This window comes from Equus caballus, chromosome 14 (genome assembly GCF_041296265.1).
Source record: "Equus caballus isolate H_3958 breed thoroughbred chromosome 14, TB-T2T, whole genome shotgun sequence".
NCBI classification, from domain to species: Eukaryota; Metazoa; Chordata; class Mammalia; order Perissodactyla; family Equidae; genus Equus; species Equus caballus.
In genome coordinates, this window is record NC_091697.1 from 99,748,869 (window position 1) to 99,774,703 (window position 25,835).

The 25,835-nt window shown below is 38.4% G+C and overlaps 1 protein-coding gene across 7 annotated transcripts in view; it reads right to left on the reverse strand.

Moving 5' to 3' along the window:
* The window catches only part of ATG10 (autophagy related 10), a 209,429-nt gene that overhangs the window by 51,966 nt on the left and 131,628 nt on the right, over nt 1-25,835 (reverse strand). For all 7 annotated transcript variants that reach the window (XM_014730791.3, XM_070233378.1, XM_070233383.1 and 4 more), the window contains one exon: nt 11,936-12,033. In XM_014730791.3, coding sequence (XP_014586277.1) covers nt 11,936-12,033 — 98 coding nt within the window. The remainder of the gene's footprint in view (nt 1-11,935; nt 12,034-25,835) is intronic.

Consider the following 25,835-nt stretch of genomic DNA (forward strand, 5'->3'; position numbering starts at 1 on the left):
ACCTGAATAAGAAACCAAGTGTTTCTAAGTCCAGAGCCAAACTCCCAACCTGCTGAAAAAACTATCCTTGGGTGCAGCTATATATTACTGTATCAGTCAAGGTTCGCCTACAGAAAACAGAATCGACTCTGACTACTTGAAGCTCTCATGGGGAAGGCTGAATAAAAAAATTCTAGATGGCTTTTCAGGAACAATTCCCAAAGCTACATGGGAGAAGTGGACACCATGGGACCTACTGCCTCTTCTCAGATCAGGAATCTGCCATTCTAGAATCAGCCCCTTTCCCATCAACAGAAGCCTGCCTCCCCTGCGGCCACCTCCAGGGCAACGCCACACCTGCTGCAATTCACACCCACAAAATGATGGCCCCATCCTCTGCCTCGACACTCCTAAAGCTAGTGACTGGACACTGGAGCCACACAGACAACCTCCATGACCCTCAGTGCTTCCCACAACGTGAAGCCTCCACACACTTCGGCTTCCCAAATCCTGCACAAATGCATCTGACAGGATGCAGCTAAATCAAATTCAGACTCCACCCCATAAGGGAGCTGGAGAATTGTGTTTTAGCTTTCCAGTGTCCGCGGTACAGGAAGCTCACAAGAGAAAGAGGGGGGAAGGGATGTTGAGTTCTAATCCACTATAGCCACTATAAGTCCAAGGATGTTGATGTCCTTTTGAGGAATCTCCTGATCAGAGCTGCAAAATTTTGTGTATCTAGGAAAAAGTTCCAGCGTTTTCATCTGATTCTCAAAGGGGTCTATGACCCCAAAATGGATCAGACCCACTTTAGTATAAAATCTTCAACATAATACCATCTTGAGAATAAGATTAGCATTACAGCAGGAGCTAAAACATAGTGCTTAAGGACATGGGCTTTCAAGTACAGCTATGTGAGTGCAAGTTCTGGTTCTGTAACCTAGTAGATGTTGGACCTTTAGTATGCTACAAAATTTCTTTGTGCCTCAGTTTCCCCTTCTCTAAAATGTGGACACCTAATAAGCGTGTTCAGAAGATTAAGTGAAATAATATGTGTAAAGTTTATAGAAGAATATCTGACAATTGGTTAAAGCTCATTAAATGTTAGCTATCCCTACTGGAATAATCTTTAGACAAGATAAGTTCTTATCTTAAAAGGTTATATAATAGAGTTGCATTCAAGCCCCACACTTTTAAGTTCATTCCCAATCTCACAGAGCTTGGAGAAGAAGAGAGAAGTTGATTTCCTGTGACAGCAAACAGAAAGACAAGAGCCCATCTTTACGGTGATGACCCGGTTCTACGCAAAGAATACATTAATCTAGTAGCCAATTACAGCCAGGAGGAAGAGCTCAACTGCAACTGGGCCAAAACCAAATTTGTCAGTTTTGGAAGATGTTCTTTAAGACCCAAAGGGATACTATTTTGAAAGTGTTCAAAAAGCTAACCCTTCGATTGTTTGGAGGGGTATATTTATGGTTACCTCATCCTCATGGGCCCACCCTGAAACAATTTTACTCAATCAGATATTCACACAAGTCTTGTTATCTGGGTGAGTGGATGACTGATAACTCCAGCTCACAAAAATCTTGCAATCCAAGATCCTACGATGCTTAAAGGAGCAAGACTTATGGGCTTCCATGGATTCTGCTCAACCATTTGTGCAAATCTAATGAAGCTTACAAAGAGAAGCTTTGGCCCTGCTGGCAGGGACTCCTGCAGGCCGCCTCTGGAAGCAGAAGCAATGCTCAGTCTTGGCAAAAATGGAAATCAGACCCTTCAATTCTGACCACACGTCAACCTCCCCAGTGTCTAAAATGTACGTGCCAGTCAACTGCAAGGAAAACTACATTTCAGCTGTTCATCAGAAACTTCAGTGTTAAATTGTTTGATACATGACTCCAATTAGAAGCCTGGCTGACATCAGGTTGTAACACATTAAGAAGAACAATTATGACCAGTGTCAGCAAGCACTTAGGGAAATGGGTTCTCAAATATACTGCTGGTAAGAGGAATTAGTATACCTTTTCTGAGACTGGCATGGGTACATCTAACAAAATCTTTAAAACTGAATACTCTTTTACTCATCAATTCCACTTCTGAGAATCTATTCCACAGAAATAATTGGACAACTGCATAAATTACATGTACAAGGATGTTCATTTAGGAACTGTTTATAATACACACAATGGGAAATGAACTCAGTGTTCACAACATAAAATTGGTTGAAACAACTATGCCATGACCTTAGAATGGAATTCTATGCAGTCATTAAAAGAAAAATTTAGATGCATTTAAATATTGGCATGAAAATGTCTGTGAGGTAAATTCAAAAACCAAGTACATAGTATGATCTCATTTGTGTTTGTGTTTATTTATATATAACATATGGGAATATATGTATTATATATGGTTATATAAATATAATATTTTTAGAAAGCTACGCACTGAAAGGTTAACAGCAGTAACTTTTAATGTTTCAGATTATGAGTAATTTTTACTTTCTTCTTTATGCTAGTCTAAAGTTTATTAAAAATTATCAGTATTTGTTACTTTTATTAGTCAGAAAAAAAAAAACAGGTATTAAAAAGTTTTAAGCCCAGGGGCTGGCCTGGTGGCATAGTGGTTAAGTTTGCATGCTCCACTTCTGCGGCCCAGGGTTCCCAGGTTCGGATCCCAGGCATGGACCTATGCACTGCTCATGAAGCCATGCTGTGGTGGTGTCCCACATACAAGATAGAGGAAGACTGGCACAGATGTTAGCTCAGTGACAATCTTCCTCAAGCAAAAAGAGGAAGATTAGCAACAGACGTTTAGCTCAGGGCCAATCTTCCTCACACACACACACACACACACACACACACACACAAATTTAAGCACAGGTGATAGCACTTTTATTTGAGGATAGACCAAGATATGTACTGCAATTCACACATTCAGAATCATACAGAATCTCTAAGCTCTTTTTATCTTGTATCAACAGAGAAATAGATGAACTCAAATGCCTTTAGAAGACAGGAAGGAAAAGTAAATAAGTGAAATAGATGGGACATCAGGCAGTGGAGGGGACGGGCAAGTGTCCATGATTAACTACAGAGCACATACCCAGTCTAACAAAGGCATTCAAATGCAAAGAAATTTCCAAGCACTCGAAATACATCTGCAGGCTCAAACTGAACAGTAAGCTGCTCAATAGGACCTTTGCGGTGTAAACGTACACACACACAGGACATCACTGTAACTCTCACACAACTATAACTGAACATCACTCCCTCCCCATCTCCTAAAGTTGGTTTACGTGGTATCTATAAAGGAGACCATCTGTTCATATTTGTGAAATTATCTTCCTAAAATTTAGTACAAGAAAAAAGTTTGTCTCTCCTGATAAATTTTTCTGCTTCCTTCCATAAAAGAATAAAAGTAATGGATTTAATTGGCTTTCCCTTTTTCTTATTTGTTGTTCTAGAAAGCTCAGAAACTTCCCTTAGCCTAGGTTTTCTGTCTTTTTTTAGAACTGTCTTTTCCCCTCCATTGCTTAGTTCTCATTCACTTGCTTTGATGGTTATAGTATGTGTATTAATCTTATATTATAGTGTATGTATATACACCACTTGAAATATTTTTGAAATTCAGATTGGACAGAGGGAAGTAGAACTGAATTAATATACTGAAAAAAAATAGCATCAGCATACAATAAAGTAATTGTAACGACTTGCACAAACCTTCATTTACTTTGGCATTACTCTATTTACTGGCCAAATTTCGGACTATAAAATATAGACTGCAAATGTAATACGGGGACTTTAGCAGCTGACATGGAAAAGAACAAGGAAAACAACAGGTGAAAAGAGAAACTGAAGGGGATAGAAAGTGGAATGACAAAAATGTGCAATTCTTGCATTGTAGAATATGGATGTACAGCAACCATTATGCCAAAAATAGGATAAAACAAGTAGCATCTTTCTTAGGAAACTTAAACCCTTCTAAGGGGCTCAGAACCTATCTGGATAAGTGTGTCTGCAGACCCTTTCTCCCCCTGCCTTCCCACCCGCACCCCACCCCCAGCCTCTCTACCTGCCTCTAGCAGCTGCTTTACCACTCCCACACTAATAACCTTGCTCAAAAACTAGAAATGAGAATATAAATATTCCTCAAACTTGAAGTTTTGGAACTAAGATGTTTATTAAAAATTAAAAATTGATGGTAGGTAATTATCAAGATGAAATGTGCTAAGATGAGTAATATTAAAATTAATTATTAAATATTTCAAATGGTATTTTATTTTTACATTTATAAGCTGCTCCTTTTCTAGGAATAGATACTTCAAGGATCAATGGAATGCTAGGAAATTCTTTAAAGAAAGCCTTTGTATAAATTCAGGGCATGTGCTGCGTCAAAAGTGTAACTTTGATGGTAAAAAGCTAAGCGATATTATGCTCAACTAAATATACATATATATATATATATAAAACAAAGAACATTAACCAGCCTCTTGTTTTTATTATCTAGCGAAACAAATTTCAGTTTAAAGAAGTAAAAGCCAAATATACCACTGTAATCTGGTTATTTATAAGAAATATATTCCTTTTTTAACTATGTATCTTGAACTCATTAAAATGGAATAAAACAAAACATCTTAGAAATTAATTTAATAATACAAGGGTCTTAAATAATAAATCATCCCCCTTTTACTTAGATTAATTTAAATAGTTAATTAGTGGTTAGTGGTCAGAAAACTTTAGAAAGTAAAAGTTGGATGAGAATTAATATTATATCAATTCCTAAATAGTATTTAGTATGAAGTGAAGATTTTTCAAAAACACTGTAGGGTGTAAAGCCTAAAAAGAATTTGAGAAAAATTAATTACTTAGAGATAATCAAAAAGAAGTTTCATGTGCTTCTTAATTTAAAGAAAGTCTGAGGAACAAACAAAATATATAAAAATGTGTGTTTTACCCCCATACAAGAAAAGCACAATGGAGTATGAGTAACAAATGTTTCTGAATTGGTAAAAAAATGAATATGGAAAGTGAAACAATTTGATGATGTATGGTATCCAAAGCATCAGCATTCAATAAACATTATAAGTCACAATGCAGGTGCAGACTTACAACCTAAAAATAATTACCAACAGAGACACAGAAAAATAGCACTGTCATTATTACTCTAAGATACCAAAGAAAATGATATAATAATGAAAATATATTTCACTCTCCTAAGACAGGAAAGTGTGATAGAAACACTGAGTTAAAACACTGGAAGGTTTCTACAAAGTCTACAAGAGGGGCTGGCCCATGGCATAGTAGTTAAGTTTGGAGCTTCAGCAGCTGGAGTTCACAGGTTCGGATCCCAGAAACAGACCTACACACTGTCAGCCATGCTGTGGTGGTGACTCACATACAAAGTAGAGGAAGATTGGCACAGATGTTAGCTCAGGGCAAATCTTCCTCAGCTGAAAAAAAAAAAAAAGTCTACAAGATAGATACATTTACTGTGGCTCCATAAACCTATCCACTAAAGTGACTTATTAATGCTCAGAATGAATACTCAGAATGAAACTCAGAATCAACAAATTAGCAGCAGATTACAGAGAAAACAATCACATGATGTCTTCAATCCCACTTAAATAAAACTCCACCATGGAAGAGCCAGCAATGGAGCTGGCAGTGATTCTGAAGCAGCAGCAGCAATCCATAAAGCCTTCTTAATTTTCTTGTCATTTAAGAATTAAGCCACTTCCAGTTCACACAGATCCTACCAGGTGCACTAAATTGATGTCATTATGAGCCATCAGGAAATACCCACCGAGACCTATACCAACACCGAGAAGTTTTGTTAAACAGCTGTGTGTTTTAATTGATTTGTATTATTTAAAATAGGAACAGTTAAAAGTCAGTTATCGGATGTTGTGTAAAAGAGATGCCTAAAGACTCCAGGGAGGCTGAGTTCAGAAGAAAGCCAATCACTGGAACATCACTGGAGCACTGAAGATTATTACCAGAGGAAGCACAATTAAATCATCAGTTTATCAGCCAGCATTATAAATCACCAGGCAACATACCAAGCTTCATTATTTAAGAATCCTTAACCAGTGACTTCCTGCATCTCTCAGAGTCAGACGCAATCTACTCACCAAAAGGTATGCAAGGAGTTTTGTTTTTTGTTGTGTTTTGATTTTTTTTTTTAACTCTGAGAGATTTAGCATGGAAAGATAATGAAAACTCACTGAAAGTAACTGTCATATTTTTGCATGTTTTAAATATGCTAAAGGCTTCAAAATGAAATCAGTGGTATTTGAGATATGCAAAATGTGTATTGCACAGGCTCCTCCCATTCCACTCCCTACAAATATTTAACTCAGTTTTCTCTCAGCAGTGCATGGGAACACAGGAGGGAAAATAATCAGTGAGTTTCTTTCCACTTTTATCCACCCAATCCCATTCATTTACTTGCATTTGGACAGGCTTCCTCAGGCATGCGGAATCAGAAAACAAAGTTCCTCAAAAGTCTTGGTTTCCAACTTTAAAGGGCACAGTTCAGGCGTTAGAAAGAATATATTTGAAAGGAGATGTGACACAGGTTGACCTTGGTATAAACCTTCTTTCTTAGTCTTCCCACCAACACTCTGTAGATGCTACCATTATCTTCAACAGAAAAATAACAGTCTTTGTAATTTGCCCAAGGTTGTGCAACTAGTAAATGGTGGTGCTCAGAGGCAAACCCGCTCTGTCTGGCTCCAGCACCTCAATAAAGGCTCTGAAAGGAAGCAAGCCTTCGTGGAAAATGGCTGACCCCAAGTCTAGGCGCACAACATGAATGTGCAACAACTTGTCACACTAAACAGCAAGAAGCTAGGAAAGCTACTTGGGTTATATCAAAATAACTCAGGAGCCAACTTAAAGAGACTTTCACTGGCCAAAGATGAAGTGAATCGAGCATCAATAATCACTTCAATGAACTGAAATGCAGAAAACATTTACATCCATGAGTTCATTAAGATACATAAAAAGCTTTCTTGGCCACCTTTGGAGGATGCTAAAGAACCAACTCATTATTTTGAATGCTAGAACATAAAGAGAAAGAATCAAGCATTTATCCTGCCTATTCTGTACAAAGGACACCTCAGGTAACTAAGCTGGTGAGGGAAACTGTCTCCTTATAGAAGCAGTCCAGATAATAAGCAAAGAACGATAGACTTAGAACGTCACCATTTTGCAATGCCCAAAATGTTAGATAAATGAGTTATACAGCAGGCAATAACCATCAATGGCTGCTAACATCACAAAAAAGAGTGATACCCAGACTTTATGTGCCTCTTGATGGAAGTATCCAGAACCACCTATGACGTATTCTTGCCCCAAAAAACATACCTGAGTCTAATCAAGCCTCAAGATCTAAATACCAGTTTATATAAAATACAAGGGGAAACACTAAATAATACCACAGAGATACAATTAGGGGGAAAAAAATCCAGGCTGTAAATACTATAGGACAAACAACTTTGTTTCTTCAACAAAAAAAAACCATAAGAAAAAAAAAGAGGGAGGAATGAAAATCTTAGATTCAAAATGTCTTAAGAGATGTTAACTACTTTAATGTATAAATCTTATTTGCAGCCTGATTTGCAGAAACTGTAAAAAAAAAAAAAAAAGAATAAGAAACAATTGAGGAAATTTATACATCAATGGCTTATCTAATGATATTAAGAAATATTAGGAAACTATTTTAGTTGTGATAATAGAATTGTGGTTATGTTTAAGTCCTTTTTTAATTAAACTTTTTATTTTGAGACAACTATAGATTCACATGCAGTTGCAAGAAATGATACAAGGAGATTCACCATACCCTTCACCCAGTTCCCCCAATGGTAACATCCTGTGAAACTATAGTACAAGATCACAGCCCAGATATTAACATTGATACAGTCAGATACAGAATATTTCCACTGCCATAGGTTCCCACATGCTGCCTTTTCTAGCCAGAACCACTTCCTTCCCAGCCACACCCCCTCTCTAGCCCCCTGGCAACCACAAATATGTTCTCCAATCTATAATTTTGTCACTTCAAAAATGTTAGGCAGCTAGTCCTGTAGTGCAAGTTCGGCACACTCCACTTTGGCAGCCCAAGTTCGCAGCTTCAGATCCTGGGTGCAGACCTACACCACTCATCTGCCATGCTGTAGTGCTGACTCACATACGAAACAGAGGAAGACTGGCACACATGTTAGCTCAGGGCTAATCTTCCTCAAGCAAAAAAGAAAGAGGGAGATTGGTAGCAGATGTTAGCTCATGCTGAATCTTCCTGAACAACAACAACAACAAAATTTTAGATAAATGGAATCATACACTATGCAATCTTGGGGGACTGGCTTTTCACACTCAGCATAATAATCTGGAGATGCATCCAGATTGTTGAGCATATCAATAGTTGGTTCCTTTGTATTGCTGAGTAGTATTCCATGGTAAGCATGTACCACAGTTTGTTTATCCACCCACCCTCTGAAGGACATTTAGGTTGCTTCCATTTGGGTTATTATGAATAAGGCTGCTATAAACATTCGTGTAGAGCCCTTACCTTTTAAAGATACATACTTAAATATTTCTGGATGAGAGAAGATGATGTTTAGGATTTGCCTCCCAAAAATTCCAGATTGGGTAAGATACCAAAAAAACAAGATTGGCCATGAGTTTGTAAGTGCATTATACTATTATCTCTACGTTTGTATATGCTCATAATTTTCCATAATGTAAAGTTTAAAAAAAAGAAGACAGTAAGAAAAAATTACTTATCTGACCACTACACACCCACATACACAAACACACACACATCTTCAAGTAAAATTGAAGGCTTTTTTAAAATCTTATGATTTTAGCCCAGGATCACAGGAGTTCTTTACCTAAAACAGAGAGCCCACACCTCCCAGTGATCATTATTGTAACATTCACTCCACCAATTTCGGCAGATCCAAGGAGGCACGTGGTAACTTTCTTTTGGAAGTTCTTTATTAGGCTGCAGGGTTGAGATAATAGGTAGTCCCTAATGTTGGACAAAAGCAGGTAAGTAATCATCATAATCAAATGTATGAGATTCATGAGTGGCTTGTCTTCAAAGAAGAGGGTTCACGTCTGATACAAACAGGTCCTTATCATCAAGACAAATGCTGAGAGAACGGAAGTGTGATTACTAAAGATGAAGAGCAACAAACTATATGAGCACAATCAAGCCTGAAAATGAAGTGAGATGCATTTTATATTATGCGAAGGCTGCTTTTGTTTTTAAGCTGCTCTGGAGGACGGGATGTCATTATCATGTTCAGTCTGCAAGCTAACAGTTCTTTAGTACAACACCGCAAAATGGTATCTACTGTTTGGTGCCACCAATATTCTATCAGCTCATTCTCCCCTTCACCCCACTATTTTTTATCCACATGGGGCCTTACCAAAATGAAGACCTACCCTCTCAAAGATCTCCAGCAACGAAAAGCCTGTAAATACCAACCCATGAACTAATCTGGGATGAAAAGCCAAGACCTCCAAAGGAAATATTCAAGGTGACTTTCAACTGCAAGCAGTGCAATGGCAACAAACAGGTTTCCCTTGCTAGGTCCTTAATGCCTGGACATGCGCTGCAATGAGCAATTCTAAAGCTTAATCAAATAAAGTTTGTCTCAAAAGCAGGATAGCTGTCCACTGATCAACCTCAGTAAGACAAATTGGAAGGGACATCTAAATGTTTAGCTGTGTTGTAGCTTGGTTATACCAAACATCCCTCCTGTTAAATGGGCCCCACACCTGGTGTTAGAAATAGTAATGCTTATGGTGATAGGATTTGGTCATTACAGACTACAATAGCTAGAAAAAGACGGTCCACTAATAGCCTGTCTATATGATACTGATATGCCTATAAATTGAAAGATATTAGTCAATTCCATGATAAACAATCGAAGTACAGATTGGTTCATTTGGTTGGTTTAGCAACTTAGGAGTTCTATCAATGGAAGGAACTCTATTGGCAACATCATATTAGGAAACTAAGAAAATACAGCTGAGTTCAAAATCTTGTTCATATGTCACGAGTCAGAACAGAGATATATGGAATTAAAACCTCAAACGACACAGACCACCAGGAACTGTGCTATAGGCTTCCATTAAGGAGATTAATATTAGGACTGCTGGCGACAGAAAAAGGGAAAGGATAAGAATGGGCTCAGGAGCATAATGAAAAATGTAATTGAGAAGGAGCAGAGAAAAAGGCACTAAGGTTAAACACACATATATTTTTGGATGCTCTCTTCCTCTACCTTTGCCATCTTCCTTTACTCTTAGAACCAAACATCTTATGGGTCCTGTGGATTCTGACACTACAGTATACATTTCTGGACAGCTTGTGGTCAATGACAAGACACTGGAAGTTGAAACTCTTATTACTCACTTTGACATACTTAAAGGTTAATTTAAAATATTTTGCATAAAATAAAATGCCTTGCCAAAATCGTTATGGCGGATTTGCTTACACATCTCATTATCCTTCTTCATAGCAACCACCCATGCCTGGTCTATGGAACCAGAGCTTCAGAGGGGGCCATTTTTGTGAGCTGAGGTGGTTTCAGAGAAAAGAACATATGAGAGAACAAGTAGGAAAAATGCAAATAGAACAAAAAGGGAAGGCATCAAACCTGGAAAGAATTCCAAGGACAAACTGCAAGAGATGGCTTCAGGGAAATGAACAGCTGTGTAGAGGGGAGGAGAAGAAGAGACGCTTGAAAGGGCAGGCTGGAGCCAGGGAGTGGCAGCCATGAAGCCCAGAGGAGGCACTCAGACCATAGGCCACAGGCCTTTGGGGAGCTTTGCAGGTTTGCACATGGTTAAGGTAAGTGCAGTGGTGATTAAGAAGTGACTAATGGTAAGGGGCAGGGAGGGAAGGAGAGGACGACGAGAGCTGGGAGGCTCTGCTAATTGTTCCAGGTGAGGCCTTAGGGTTGGATCTCAGAGGGTGAAAGTGGGAGGGGGAAGGAAAGGACTAATGTGAGGGGCAGCGTGAAACATATAAAGGCTCAAACCTAGTTTTGTCCTCAATTAAAACCCAGAAAATGGTCATTTGCAGTCATTGTCAAAGAACTACTTACGAGATGCTAAGGATTCTTATGTTGATTGAGAGGTAAACTGTCATTATTATGATCAAACACATAAGAGAGCATAAAAATTCTAATGGCTGATAAAGTCATTTTTAAAGGAAGCTTTGATTAAGCTTAACAGAGGCTGGGAAAAAATAAGACTTTTGATCTAAGTAAAAAATATTTTTAAGGAAACCATGATTGGTTGCGAGGTGATGAGTATTTCTAAATTTCTAAAATAATTAACTGCTGATTTTAGCAAGGCAGTAATAATGACTTGATTGACAGATCTATTTTCTCTACTTTTTCAGATCACTATTACAAACCTATTATTCATCAAAAGTTAGATTTTTTTTTTTACAAATGTACCTATGTGTAAAATCCTGAAACATTACAGGTAACACAAGCTAAATCACCTATTTCTTAGTGTATATGCCCACTTAGTTCCTATTTTTATTTACTTAATGCCTTTTTATTGAGCGCCTACTAGATGATAAGTATTGTGCTGGTGCTGGGTGTACAATGAAGAGGAAAACAGACGATGCGGTCTGCCCACAAGGGAGCACATAGTATAGTGGAAAAGACATCAATTTAAAAAAAGAATCTAAGTATATAATTTAAAATTGTGATAAGCACTATGAAAGAAAATTACAGGGTCCTATGATAGCTTATAACAGGGAGGCTAAACCAAGCCTGGGTCTGGGATAGTGTTTAAAGGAAACTGAGCTGAAATCTGTAAGGATGCAGAGGAGTGAAATAGGAAAAAGAGTAGGGGAGAGAGAAGCAGAAGAAAAGAGAAGCAGAGGGAAAGCATCATATACAATAAAATGAAAATATTCTCACCTGCTGGGAAATAGTGTCCCACGGTCCCTGCAGCAGCCGTGTCTTATAGCACTCATGGACTCCTTCCCATATGTCCTTCAGAGCTAAAGGTCTTCCATCTGTGAACGTGCATGGCAAAGACGGTCAGGTAATAATCCATTTGACACAATGGTGCTTGGTGTCTACCTAAAACTACTGGAAGAAGATTATGATTTTTAAAAAAAACCTTTACTAGTACACATACTATTTATATATCAAAAAAGAGCCATATGAATTACTATTTTATACCTGAGAGAAACAAACATTCAAGCTTCTCTTCTTTGTAACCATCTAGCAGTTAAATTATCTGCTCATTCACTGCCTCTAGAAATTTTACAAAATAAATAAAATCCAAATGTGTTTTAGAGAGAACTGACAGATAAAAGCATAGGCAAAGGACCAGGTAGACAGACTCCCATTTTCACAATAGTGCACTACGGATACCTCTGAAGTCTTAATATTTCCCCGAGTCCTTAAATCAAAGACCACGCACATGCTTCTTTCTCTCTCTTGCTGACTGAATATCTGTAATGTCCAAATCACTCTGTTGGGTACCACGGGGAATAGAGAAAAGGAAAACACACAACTTCTCTTAGTAAGGAGCCTACCTCCTACTAGGGAAACCATGACAAGTATATCAACAGCATATCAATAACTAAAATACTAGGTAGGAAGTGGTCGCTGCCAGAGGAAAACTGCAGTTCTCCGATCGTCCAGAGGAGGGAGACAGTAACACCCAGTGTCGGTGGCACATGGAGAAGGGGATTGTTGGGGTGGAGGGACGTGAGAAGGCGCTGGCATGAAGAGGTTAGTAAAAGTTTTAATGAACAATAATTCTCCTTTTATTTGTTTAAACAGCTTCAATTATTCACATATTTTCTTAATCAACCAAATAACGTATTTTATGAAGACCACTATGTCACAAGATAAGTGGAGAAATAGATATCTAAGTTCAGAAAAGAAAGTAGAAAGAGGGAATTCACCAAAGACTTTCAAACCACACCCTGCTGGAAAGAAAGTGCTCTAACTGCTAGACTTTAGCGCTATATGGCCCATTCAGAGCTACCAAGTCCTCAAGACTTAGGAGTGTGCTCGTTTCCTTAGGGAAGTGGACAATATCATTTAAAGAAAACTCATCAATATAAAAAATCATTAGATCCCAAGAAGTATTTGATCATCAGGTGCAACAAAACTTGGGGAAATAATCTACTTGAAATGCCCCCAACACCAAAAGGTATTGCGCTCAGACTTGACTGTAAGTAGAGAGGTGGGGTGCAGGAGATAGGCACTAGATTTGGAGTCTTGGCTGAGTGGGAATCCTGGCGTTGGCGCTTACTCTCTATGCGACTGCAAATTATTTGCTTTTAACTTTACCTATAAAATGAAGATAATAATCCTTTTCAAATCCTGTTCTCATGAGCAGGCTTCCGTCAGTGAACACACCCAGGACTGTGTCAGGCACACAGTAAGAGCTTAACACATTTAGGTATCTCTTCCCAGCCGCCACTGTACCATTCCAGTAATTCTCATACTGCAAAACTAAAAGATTCATTTAGAGACCATTATTTCTTAGAATTTTCTCGTGCTTCTATACCAGGAACATTGTGTTTAATATAGTAATAGACTAACACCACGCAGGGCACTTCTCATGTTTGACCTGAAAAGTTGAACTTTTCCTCAACCTTTATTTTCAATAAATAGCAAGAGAATATTTTGATACATTTTCAATAAGTATCTTCATCTTGGCATTTATCTGGCGGCAGGAGACCATTATCTAGTGATAAATAGTTTTATTCCATTGACATTTCCATGTCTGTAAAATGAACAAGATTTATTCATCCAATTAACATTTGAATGTCATGTTTAGCTACAAGTTAAAAACAAGCTGCCTTCAGTATCTGTGTTATATTGTTTTCTGAACACATTTACAGAGTAGGGCCAAACTTTGCCCTTAAGTTAAGAAGTACACATCTTCAGAATATGCACGTGCACATGCGTGTATTGATGTTGGAAGAGGGGAATAGGATCTTAAGTACTTCAGTGTGAAATAGTAATCTAAACAATCAAATTATAAATAGATGACATGCTTTTAAAATGCTTTTCAGATGTCAAAGTTAGAAGAAATCAAGTCGTAGGATAGTAAAATGTTAGAGCTGGTACAATTAGTAATTTTATAAATTAGGCAAAAAAAGGTCTGGGAAATACATGTCTGCCAAAATCATGCAGCCAGTTCAGGACTGCACTGGAGCGGAACTTCGAGTCTCAGGACTCACAGTTCAGTGCTCTTCCTGCTCGTCCACGCTGTCTCTGAGGGTGGACACTGGGTCTGTCCTTTCACCTCTGCAGTCCTGCTGTGTAGTTGCACGCCTCACTCACACATTGCAAATGCTTTATGAATATTCCCTGAATGCATGATAAATGAAAGAATGCCTTCCTTAACTTTATTTTTATAAAGTCCAAGACAGAGAAAGGCTTTTGCAGACCTAGACAAGAAGACTGGGTTTAAATCTGGTAATCAGTAACGATTTTAATTTTATTCCTCAAAATATTTCAGTCAACAATCTAAGGATGGAGTGAATGGTTTGGATATTACCACTGTCAACAACCTGCATACTCTGCTGGAAGCATTCATCCCAAATCAGAAGCCTAGCAACAATGTGGAAAGACCCAGAACAAATATTATAGAATATTTTCATCAGATTTGAAGCTAGAATTCAGGGTATGTGCCAAAAGTTTTCAAACACCAAATTTAGAGAAAAAAAATTTAACACCTTAGAATACAGGAATTAAAAAATAATCTGGTCAATTTAGAATAACAGACAATCACAAGGAATTAAAAATAAGTTCAAAACATAAAAAGATGCATGATACTCCTATATGCATGTCTGTAAAAGTGCCACCCGCTTGCTACGAAGAGAACTGTGGTTTTTTTAATTGAGATTATGATAGTTTACAATCTTGTGAAATTTCAGTTGCACATTATTGTTTGTCAGTCGTGTTGTTGGTGCACCACTTCACCCTTTGGGCCCTCCCACCCCCCCTTTCCCCTGGTAGCCACTAATCTGTTCTCTTTGTTTACATGTTTAACTTCCACATGTCAGTGGAGCCATAGAGAGATTGTCTTTCTCTATCTGGCTTATTTCACTTAACATAATTCCCTCAAGGTCCATCCATGTTGTTGTGAATGGGATGATTTTATTCTTTTTTATGGCTGAGTAGTATTCCATTGTATATATAGACCATATCTTCTTTATCCAATCATTAATTGATGGGCACTTAGGTTGCTTCCATATCTTGGCTATTGTAAATAATGCTGCAATGAACATAGGGGTGTAAGGGACTTTTGGAAAGGAGAACTGTGTTTTTTTGTCTGTTTGTTTTTTAAAGATTTTATTTTTTCCTCTTTCTCCCCAAAGCCCCCCAATACATAGTTGTATATTCTTTGTTGTGGGTCCTTCTAGTTGTGGCATGTAGGACACCGCCTCAGCGTGGTTTGATGATTCGAACCAATGAAACACTGGGCCGCCTGCAGCGGAGCGTGCGAACTTAACCACCCGGCCACGGGGCCAGCCCCAGGAGAACTGTGTTTTTTAAGTGAATGGATGCGATTACATTCTCTAGTGCATTTTCAGAACTTTAAAAACACATTAAGGATGAATAAATGAATGCTTGCGCAAGCTACTTTGACAAGAGTGTCAATCTCTCCAGTGTCTGCTGACCGTTTACGCTATAGAAGATCTGGGTAATATGGCTTTGGTTCTCACATACAGTCATGACAATAATACTTAATGAAGTATGATGTGGGTTCTTTCCCTAAGGCTTCATCATTGGTTTTCCTGGTCATAGCTCACACTTTCACGATCAACAACATACAAAAGTTAGTTTTCGATCTTTTATACAAAAACAAAACATTTCGACACAAACAGCAATATCTCCAAAACCATGCCATATACTATCGATGCCTACAATATATTCAAATATGATTGTGACTCTAATTATTCCAAAAACAAAATGGAGCCTTCAGAAATCCCACTGACATCATTGAACTGAGATAGGTAAAAATATAAGGCACCACAGCACAGAAATAGGGCTTAAATATGGCAGAAACTTGAAGAACTTCGTAATTTTGTATATATCTATTTATGAAAACTGAAGGCCCAAAACTTTAACCTAAAATTAAAATGTGGGCATAAACAAGTACCTGGTTAAGCTCAAGAAGCACATTATTATGTGCCTTCATGTTCAGTTGAAGGTATCTTCAATCAGAAATGTTAAGCCCTGTTAAGAAGGTCTATTTTTTCTATCTGGCCTCAGTCAGAGCAGATATAAGCATACTCAATCAACAACCCCCCTAGTTTCAGGCCCAAGATATTCAATGGCACCAATTTTAACATGCTTAGAAGTCTCATTAATCACATTGAGCCTGAGAAGCGACTAAAATCTCCTGCATACTTGAACAATTGGAGGAGAAGCTGAAAGAATTTCAACAGCAACCCACAAAGTGAGCACAATAAATTAAGGTCATTTATTTAACATGTGCTTATTGAGTGCCTACTGTGTGCGCTCAGAGTGGAATGATGTCACCTGGATGGATAATACACATCTGAGCTAAAGGAATATTCTGTCAGCAACCGAAAGTGTCAATGACAGAAGAGGAAGAGACATTGGATGAAAAATAGAATAATTAAAAAGTACAATCTTTAGCAACTGCCAGTAGCATTTAATTTAACATTTTCATATAAAATCTCTCAATTGAATAATAACCTACATGTCAAGTAATCTATATATTACTCAAAATGTGCAGCTTTCTAAATTAAATTTCCCAGGGCTATTAGTTTTCATGAATCAGATAACACGTGAGCTATTTCACTAGCACTACCTAACTCGAGTGCAAGCACAGGACTCACCTTTGTCCTACTGTGCATGGTTTGCCAAAACTTCCTACCTCCCAAAATGAAGATTAGAGAGAGTATAAATTATTTAGAGTAAGCTTAAGAATAATGTTCTGAATGTGGTCACTAGAAATAAAAAGGAAAGAGTGGATTTTTTACGATGAAATCTGTCATTATTCAATATATTGTCTTCACAAGAACTTTGAAGGATATAAATATTCATGTCACACAGTAAGGCAGAGATGATGCTCCACCAAAGGGGAAAATTCATTTTTGCTTCAGTGAGAAAATCATATTCTGATATGAAATGAGTGTTAATTGTTCATGTACATTCATATCAGCTACTATGCTAGCTAATTCTGTAATTTTTATCCCTACATACATTTTTAGCATTTTGTATCTTTATTAATTTCAGGAAATCTGAATAAAAATTCCAAAAATACAGATTGTGGCAAGTTCTTTTACTTACATATGACAGCATAATTAATTTAACTTATTTTTTCTTAAATGTTGGTTGTCATTTGAATGACAGCGTTGCACAGTAAAAAACAGGCTATAGGGTTTGTCTCAACTCCTTAGTTTTCGTGTACCCTCTGAGCACTCAGTTTTTATGTCTGTGCGTGAGGATAGTAACAGTTTCTACCTTACAATGTAAGCATCAGAATACAAAACTCAGCTGGCAATATTGACAGCTATTATGTGCCAGGCCTCATTTCATATATTAGCTCACAATCTTCAAAACTCAATGAAACTGATATTATTATTGTCTCGACTTTTTTTCATTAATCAAAGAAAGGAAACAAAAAGTTCAATAACTTCCCCAAGGTCATACAGTTAGTAAGTAGCAGAGCTGGGAATCAGAACCAAGGCTTTCAGGCTCCAGACCCTGCACTTTCCCCATCACACCGTATGTCTCTGTACCCGGAGCAATTCGTAAACTATAAAGGGATACACACATACTAGTTGTGTTGTTGTTGTTGCCACTAGTAGACTCCACCAACACTGTCTAACCTAAGAGAATCTAGAATTTTGCCTTTCCTGGGTTTCTTAACTAGGTGTGGCTGCCCTTTCCCTCATCACTGCACAGACAAATCACAAGTCCAGCCAAGGCCTCTCTTGGTCACCCCGCTCAAGGTAATCTCAGCCCTCTGTGGCCTGGCGGCAATTTTTTCCCCCAGCTTTACTGAGATATAATGGAAATAAAACATTGTGTAAATTTTAAGGTATACAATGTGATGATTCGATATACATACATTGGGAAATGATGACCACAATAAAGTTAGGTAACACGTCCATCACCTCACATAGTTACCTTTTGAGTGTGTGTGGTGAGAACACTTAAAATTTACTTTCTTAGTAACTTTCAAGTGCACAACAGTATTATTAGCTACAGTCACTATGCTGTACATTAGGTCCCCAAAACTTAGCCACCTTATAACTGAAACTCTGTACTCTTTGACCAACATCTCCCCACCTCTCAGCCCCTGGGAACCACCAATCTACTCTCTGCCTGGTGGCCCATAACATATTCTACTTCTCACTGTGAATTTCAGACCTGTCTTGTGTCCCTCCCTGGACTGTAAGCTCCTTGAGGACATCGTCCATCTCTGGTTTCCTTTATTCATCTCTGCATTCCAGAAACATCTTCATGCCTTGTGCATAAACATTTTCAAATGGTTGAATAGATGAAAGTTCAACATTATTTCTAGAGCAATTAGCACAATTATTACTAAGAATAAAGACTGACTAATTATGACAAAAAAATCATTGAATTTTTTGCATTTATATTAAAAGGCCTCAGTCTTATATAAATCCATAGTATTGACGAGATGTAACTATAGTGGATATTTGATTTTTCAGCATCCAAACACACTTTCCATGTGGGAGAGAAATCCCAAAATAAGTGAAGGCGGAGCCCCATTTCTCAGCACTAAAGCCAAAGGGAGGTATTCCCCATCTTGTCATTCGAATGCCTTCAACTGACTCTATGATCTACCCTTCCAGTAAGTCCTTTTCTGCTTATCAGTCAGGTTCAATTATTTGCAAACAAGTATACCTAATATAGCACAAGTAAATGGTTTAAAAGTCTTGCTTAATAATTATCTATTTTCAAAATTATCATCTCAAATTTTTTAAATGCTATGTATTTATCTAGTAATTTTGACTAGAAAATAAGTGACACTTTTAAGATTACATCAGAGGGGCCAGCCCCATGGCCAAGTGGTTAAGTTCGTGCGCTCCACTACGGTGGCCCAAGGTTTTGCTGGTTTGGATGCTGGGCGCGGACATGGCACCACTCATCAGGCCACCTTGAGGCAGTGTCCCACGAGCCACAACTAGAAGGACCCACAACTAAAATATATACAACTCTGTACTGGGGGGATTTGGGGAGAAAAAGCAGAAAGAAAAAAAAAAAAGACTGGCAACAGTTATTAGCTCAGGTGCCAATCTTAAAAAAAATAAAAATAAAAATAAATAAATTACATCAGAAAGTTTATGTATGTTATAATCTATTTTTATGAGAAATATGCCCAACAGCACAAACAGGAGTAATCAGACATCAACTCTGAGACATCACTATTCATCAGAACTCCAAGGATCACATCTCCAGATGAATATCTACAACCTTAGGTGTGCTGGTTCTAAAGCAGAAGACACTCTACTTTCAATTCCACCCAAAGTGTTCCGAGGTTTTGATTTCAACCTCTTGACCTGGCACTCCAGTATTCAGCATTTTGGACTCCTGGTTATTTTCAAATCTCAGTACTCCCAGAACATGGCACTATTATGCCGGTAGCAGCAGCTTGACTATCCATCCAACGTTGGTCCCTTCCCTGGAGAACGCAGTCTCCCCTTTCTCAGCACAGCACCTAATGTACGGACTTGAAGAACTCTGCTCTGATGACTTTAAAGGAGGAGAAAAGCAACAAACTAGTTTCAAGTTGCTCAGCGATTTTTTTTTTCAGTATATTTAAAAAATAGGCTGCATTTTTCTGCTGTGCATGCAGTAGGCACGCATGTATGCTTTTTTTTAAAGATTGGCACCTGAGCCAACAACTGTTGCCAATCTTCCTTTTTTTTTTCTTCTTCTTCTTCTTCTTCTCCCCAAAGCCCCCCAGGACATAGTTTCATATGCTAGTTGTGACTGCCTCTGGTTGTGCTATGTGGGACGCCGCCTCAGCATGGCCTGATGAGCAGTGCCATGTCCGCGCCCAGGATCCAAACCGGCAAAACCCTGGGCCACCAAAGTGGAGCTCGCGAGCTCAACCACTCGGCCACGGGGCTGGCCCCCCATGTATGTTCTAATAGACATTTCAAGCAGGGCTCATTTGTGAAGAGTAAGCAGAGAAATGTTTCTTCCTTATGGACCACAACACAAACAAGCATCTGTCCCAGAGAGCCGAAGTATAGTCTCTTGCAGGTAAGAAAATAAATTTACTTATCTTTTCATGTCCTCTTCCTGGCCTCTGGATCCACTTAAAATCTGTTGCTTTTGCATAGGTGATGTTTTGTCCTAACGCAGGTTAGAATAAACCTTTTGGCTAATAAGCCGTCCCCTAGGTTTTGCTTCACATTGTCCAGTACCTTTTCTTTAGTACATTTTTAAGTCGGGGCTTGATTTTTCAGTGAGATTCTACTCCCATCATACATCTTAACCCAGCATCCTACTTCTACCCTAATTCCTCATGAAGTTTCAAACGTTTACATGGTTCAACACATAATTCTCATTATATTGCCTCTATTATTTGAACATTTCAGTTTGAATATTCTGAATTAGTTAAATAATTTTTCATTATTTTTCTTAATAACTTTCACTGTTTGCTCTTCACATTTCATTTTAGTCCTTAAAATCTCTTTTTAATCTCCCAAAATTCATGTTCCATTTCATTATTATGACTTTGGCTAGATTTACTAGCTGTTTACATAAATAAAAGTGGCATACATGAACATTCCCAAAAATTCTCTACAAATAAGATTCTAAATTAAATTATCTGTCAAATCATTTTCTATTTTCTTCTCATTGTAATAATTAAATAGAATCATTTTTGCCTCAGTCCTTAAGTACCTCTCTAATCCAGAGATTTTTCCTTTTCAGCAAGCTGTCTTAACTCTCACTGTACTGGCCGTGGTAATTTTCCCCCGAAAATATGTTCTTTCCAGCTCATTTTCTCTAAGAGGTTATTATAAAAACATTTTTAATAATTCTAACAATTCAAGAAACAAGCCAAATTCCTCTCCCTAAAATTTCATTCTTCATAATTTCTTCTCACCCTTCATTTATCCCTCTTTCTGTTTTGCTCAGTCATAATTTTTGCTCTAGGAAATCCCTCCATTGGTTCCATTCACTTCTGCCCAATCTGTTTGACTTTTCCTTTATATCCTCCAGCCCCTTCCCATCCATTTCTCTTCCACAACTTGACCTCAACATATCATTGCAACCATTTCTTCCACAATTCATCTTAAGGAAACTCCGGCTCCAAACTGGCCTCTCACTCTTCCCCAGGTATGCCATGCTCTCTCCAGCCCTGCACGCACCCTTCTCCCCTTCTCCAGTGCTCTCCAGCCTCTTCAGAAAAGCCAGCCTGTTACTTCCAGCAAGTTGCTGGGCAGAGCAGAGGAACTTCACTTTTATTCTCCAACTTCCTCCAACTCAATCTTTCCTGCTTTACTGTCTTCCTCTTCTGTGCGCTCCAAGATTCCTGCTCCAGACCATGGACCAGCTTCTTCCTCCTCCTTGAGGATTTATATAACGCTCTCATTCCAAACTTTCTATTATTCTTCCTTTAGGCTGGACTTTATTTTGGTTTGGCTCATGCTGCATTTGAGAAGGAATGATTCTTTGGCTATTTCTTTCACCCCATTTCTCCAAAAGCATCCTTCAGGTGTGCAACAAGTGGACAAATCTTCCGCATGAAATAGCTGGGTTACATTTTTAATTCTATACCCCTACTCCCTTAGCCGATAACAGAATGGATCTCCAGAATAATCAAACATTCAGTTGCTGAACAAAAGAAATGTCTCTTCCCCTATTCAAAAGCAGCCCTTCTGACTAATTAAAGAAATATGTCAAAATGGTTCCCCAAAAGAACCCATATGTCAGCCAAATAATTAAATATTTTGAAAATGAGAAGAACCACTTGATCTTCTTTTCCATAGAGACGGAGAACAAAGAAAAAGAGAAGAGACAGAGAAGAAATAAATCAGGAGTCAAGCTGAAATAAATATAGAAATCTCTAGTTGTAATGAAAGGGAGAACTAAGGAAGCTTAGGACTCTGGTGAAGCAAAATGCCATTATGTATATGCCTGAGGTTTCTGGCTAAGGTCTTGTCTAACATTTGCCATCGGCTTGTGACAAATGCTAAGCCCCTAAAAGGGAAGATGGGACATAAAAAAGCTGCTGGAATGATCTGTTGGGGAGTAGATAGAAGCCTCTGGTATAAAAATAATTCTTTAACACAGTATGTTTAGCAACAATGGGGGGAAAAGACAGTGGGCACTCAAAGATGTCAATGCTTTGTGAGAATGGACTTCATAAACTACAAAGCACTATTTGAATATAGGCTGTTTATTACTACTTGACAGAGGTGCAATTACCTCTCAGCCACTGCTGGGCAGCAAATGGTATTAACGTGTCCCACCACCTGTCCCAAAAGGAAAAAAAGTAGTAGTTAGGGGAAAAAAGAACACTGAGAATGAGTTATTTCTTCTCTTAAATCTATGTTACCCCACAGGGAGCTGGGCTCCTTTAGGTCCAGCTAGTAGAGATGAGGCACCCAGAAGCAGAATGCTGTCTCAGTATGGCTGTTGGCCTTCGAGGATCAAATAAAAACACGTGCTTATAGAAGTGGGGCTGCTGCTCAGCTCATTTGGACGCCCACCCTCGAGTCCTTGGGACTTTCCATTCTCCTTAGCCAACTACTCCTGTGGTCTCTGAGAAGTATCAGACTACAGAGTAAAGATAGATAGATGGTTTGAGTCCTGAGTCTCCTGGAGACAACAGCAGTACTCTCTTCCTTATAACTTATCAGAGCAGTTCAAATAAGGCACTATCACAATTTTCCATCTTTGGGCTGTAAGCAGAAATGGTTAGAAATTCCTCATTACTGGTTCATTCAATAAATACTTGTTGATGCTGTGCCACAGTCAATTCTGTGGGTATCAAAATGAGTAAGACAAATAATATATATGTCATATAACTATTACTCACACACACAGAGCCATGAATAAAGCTCATCACTTTGTAGGTTGTAGGTACTCAATATTAATTTCCTTCCTCCCTCTTTTTACCTGAAAGCCCTACATTCTAGCTTACTATTTTATAGGGGACACGTAAACAAATAATAATTCTATTATAGTGCAACTTGTGATACAATATATGATGCGATGTGATGTGATGTGACGTGACGTGATGTGGGAGTGACAAGAGCAAGTGGTATATTAGCTGAGCCTTAGGTGGCAGTTGGCCTGGTAGACACTAGACAATACAGAGGAATAAGAGGAAATCACAGGCGAACAGATTTGCGTTTCAAGAAACAGAATAAAGATTTCTTCTGGAATCTAAGCCAGTTGATAAAAGAAAAGGTAAAGGCAATTTAAATGGGAACTACTTGCTTTTCCTAAAAAAAGAGGTACAGAAAGAAAATTCAGACCACCAAAGAAAATAATTTTTACTAACAATCAAATGCAAAAGAAATTCTAAATATCTGTCGAAAACAAGGCTAAGTGAACTATTTTTGAAGCAACAAAAAAAGACCCCTGGGCGAGAAATTTTATAGTCATCCTCTTTCTAGGTCGGAACTCTCTTAGAATGAGACAAAGAAAAATCTGGACCTGGAATAAGAGGAAGACCTTAGGAATCCATGCACCACACTGACAGAGGTTTGTTTAACAAACAGATGAAAGAGCCGAGTAATCAGACATCACAGGAAAAGGGGACGAATTGAGGGGAATAAATGAAAAATTATGACTCCAGAGTAAAGGGCAATACATTTTTAGAACACTCATTAGGTTAAGTTAGGTAGAAAAGAGAAAAGAAATTATGAGACTGTGATAAAGGCAAGAACCATTTTTCATGTTTCTCCACAAGAAACCATTCAGTGTGCTCTGCAAAACTTAAATTTGATATTTTAAAGTACCTGAATAAGCTCTAAAAGAATTCTGGAATTTAAAAATTCCGAATACTCATTCTATGCAACACAGAATGGAGAGGGGGAGAACAAGGAATACTTCCACATAAAATAAGTGACTTGTTTTGGTTTTCCTTTATTAAACATTAATGAAGAGCATCTTAAAAGTATATAAATAGAATCCAAGAATGCTAGGGGTTTTTTTCAAGAAATAGAGAACCATCATGAAGAAAAGATCTTAGGAAGTATACCAATTTCATTAAAATATAATTGGACTTGCAGGAACAGTTACTGTGTTGTACTGTAAGGGGAGCTGTGGGCACGTAACAGCCAAGCACCCGTCTGCTCGCAGCCACTGGCCTCGGCAAGACCCACTTCCAGCTCGAAGCAGTCATGTTTCAACACCTCCGATTCCCTAATGCTGACAAGCTAAACAACTTGTTTTGTCTCTGGGAGCTCTTCTCTAGTGATTAACTGCTTATGGTGAATACTAATTATATGAAAGCACCGTATTGAAGAAGTAGTGTCCTATTTCCTCTACCTACAGCCTCAACATGTCTTTGAATCGAGAAGGTACAAAGTAGAGCCATCACAATGCAAATCAAGAGAGACATTTTCCCTCTCCGTCTGGTAAATAAACGTATCTCCTTCTACTTTTTAGTGTAACCCAGTTCACTGCCAAGAAGCTTCCTTTAACCTCTGGGCTCCAAACCAAACAGAATTACAATAAAGTGAGTGTTGGAGAGGCCTGTAATAACCACGCGGATAAATCTGCAGCAAGAGTTGGTGAAGTAGTAAGCTATCAGTGTCCTCAATTCCCCATGTCCCATGCTGAAAATTTACCCCAAACTGTCAGTTCTTAGGAAATGCACCTCAGATTAAAATCTTCTCACCAGGGAGTCTATGAGAATTTGTTCTTGTGTTTTAAATCCTAAGTGCTTGCTAAACCGCCAACACGGCAAAATTAGAGACCATTAAACAATATAAGGCAGCAAGTGATTAAATCTACCAAATACACATTCAAAGCAGCTTAAGCTACTTTTTAATTAAAAATAAAATATCACTGCCTAAATTCAGATGTCTTAGCTATCCAGACAAAGTTAGAAGGCTGTTCAGAATGCAAAATGCTGCTGAGAAGGCCAGAGAGAAATGGGGTAGGTGGGTGCTGGGGAGTCGGCTGCTCGGGTCCCTGGGCCCAGAGTCGTTTAGCTGGAGGACATGAAGGGGGCAGTCAGGGCTGGGCTGCGGGGTGAGGACTCCATGTGGCTGCTGATGAAATAAGCTTTATTAGCCAAGGCTTCCAAGGAAACAGGGTGTTCCACCTTCTTGGCAAGGGGACGGGGTTGAGTAACAGCATCTCAGGAAGCTAAGGATTAGAGACGTATAGATGGCGAGAGGAAACGTTACTGCTATTTTTAAGTATAGCTTAAACTAATTGATAAATGGTTCTTGAAATAATAATTAGCGTTTGGGGAAGGAAGCATGGGGGCTTCTGAGTTAATGGGATCGCTTGAGATTGAAAGAAATTTTTACTGTAAAGTTAGAAGTAAATAAACAGTGTAGCTTTAAGTTGTTCCAACTTGTTTAAAGTAAAGAAAAGAAAAAGAGCCAGGGGGCTTAGTCAACCTTGGGCAGGAGGCCAAGAATCTGAAGATCAGACTGAAGTCTGGGATGATATCATTCACTCTGAAGTCTTGATATTCTTCCTAAAGCATGAGAAAATTTACTGGTAAAACTTTACCTCACCCACAGTTTTCTTATTTTTAACTCTTTTTTTTTCCCCCTCTCAAGAATAATTTTCCAAATCTGCTTTCTGCCTTACACGCAAATGCTAGGAATTTACATGTAGCTTCTGACATGGT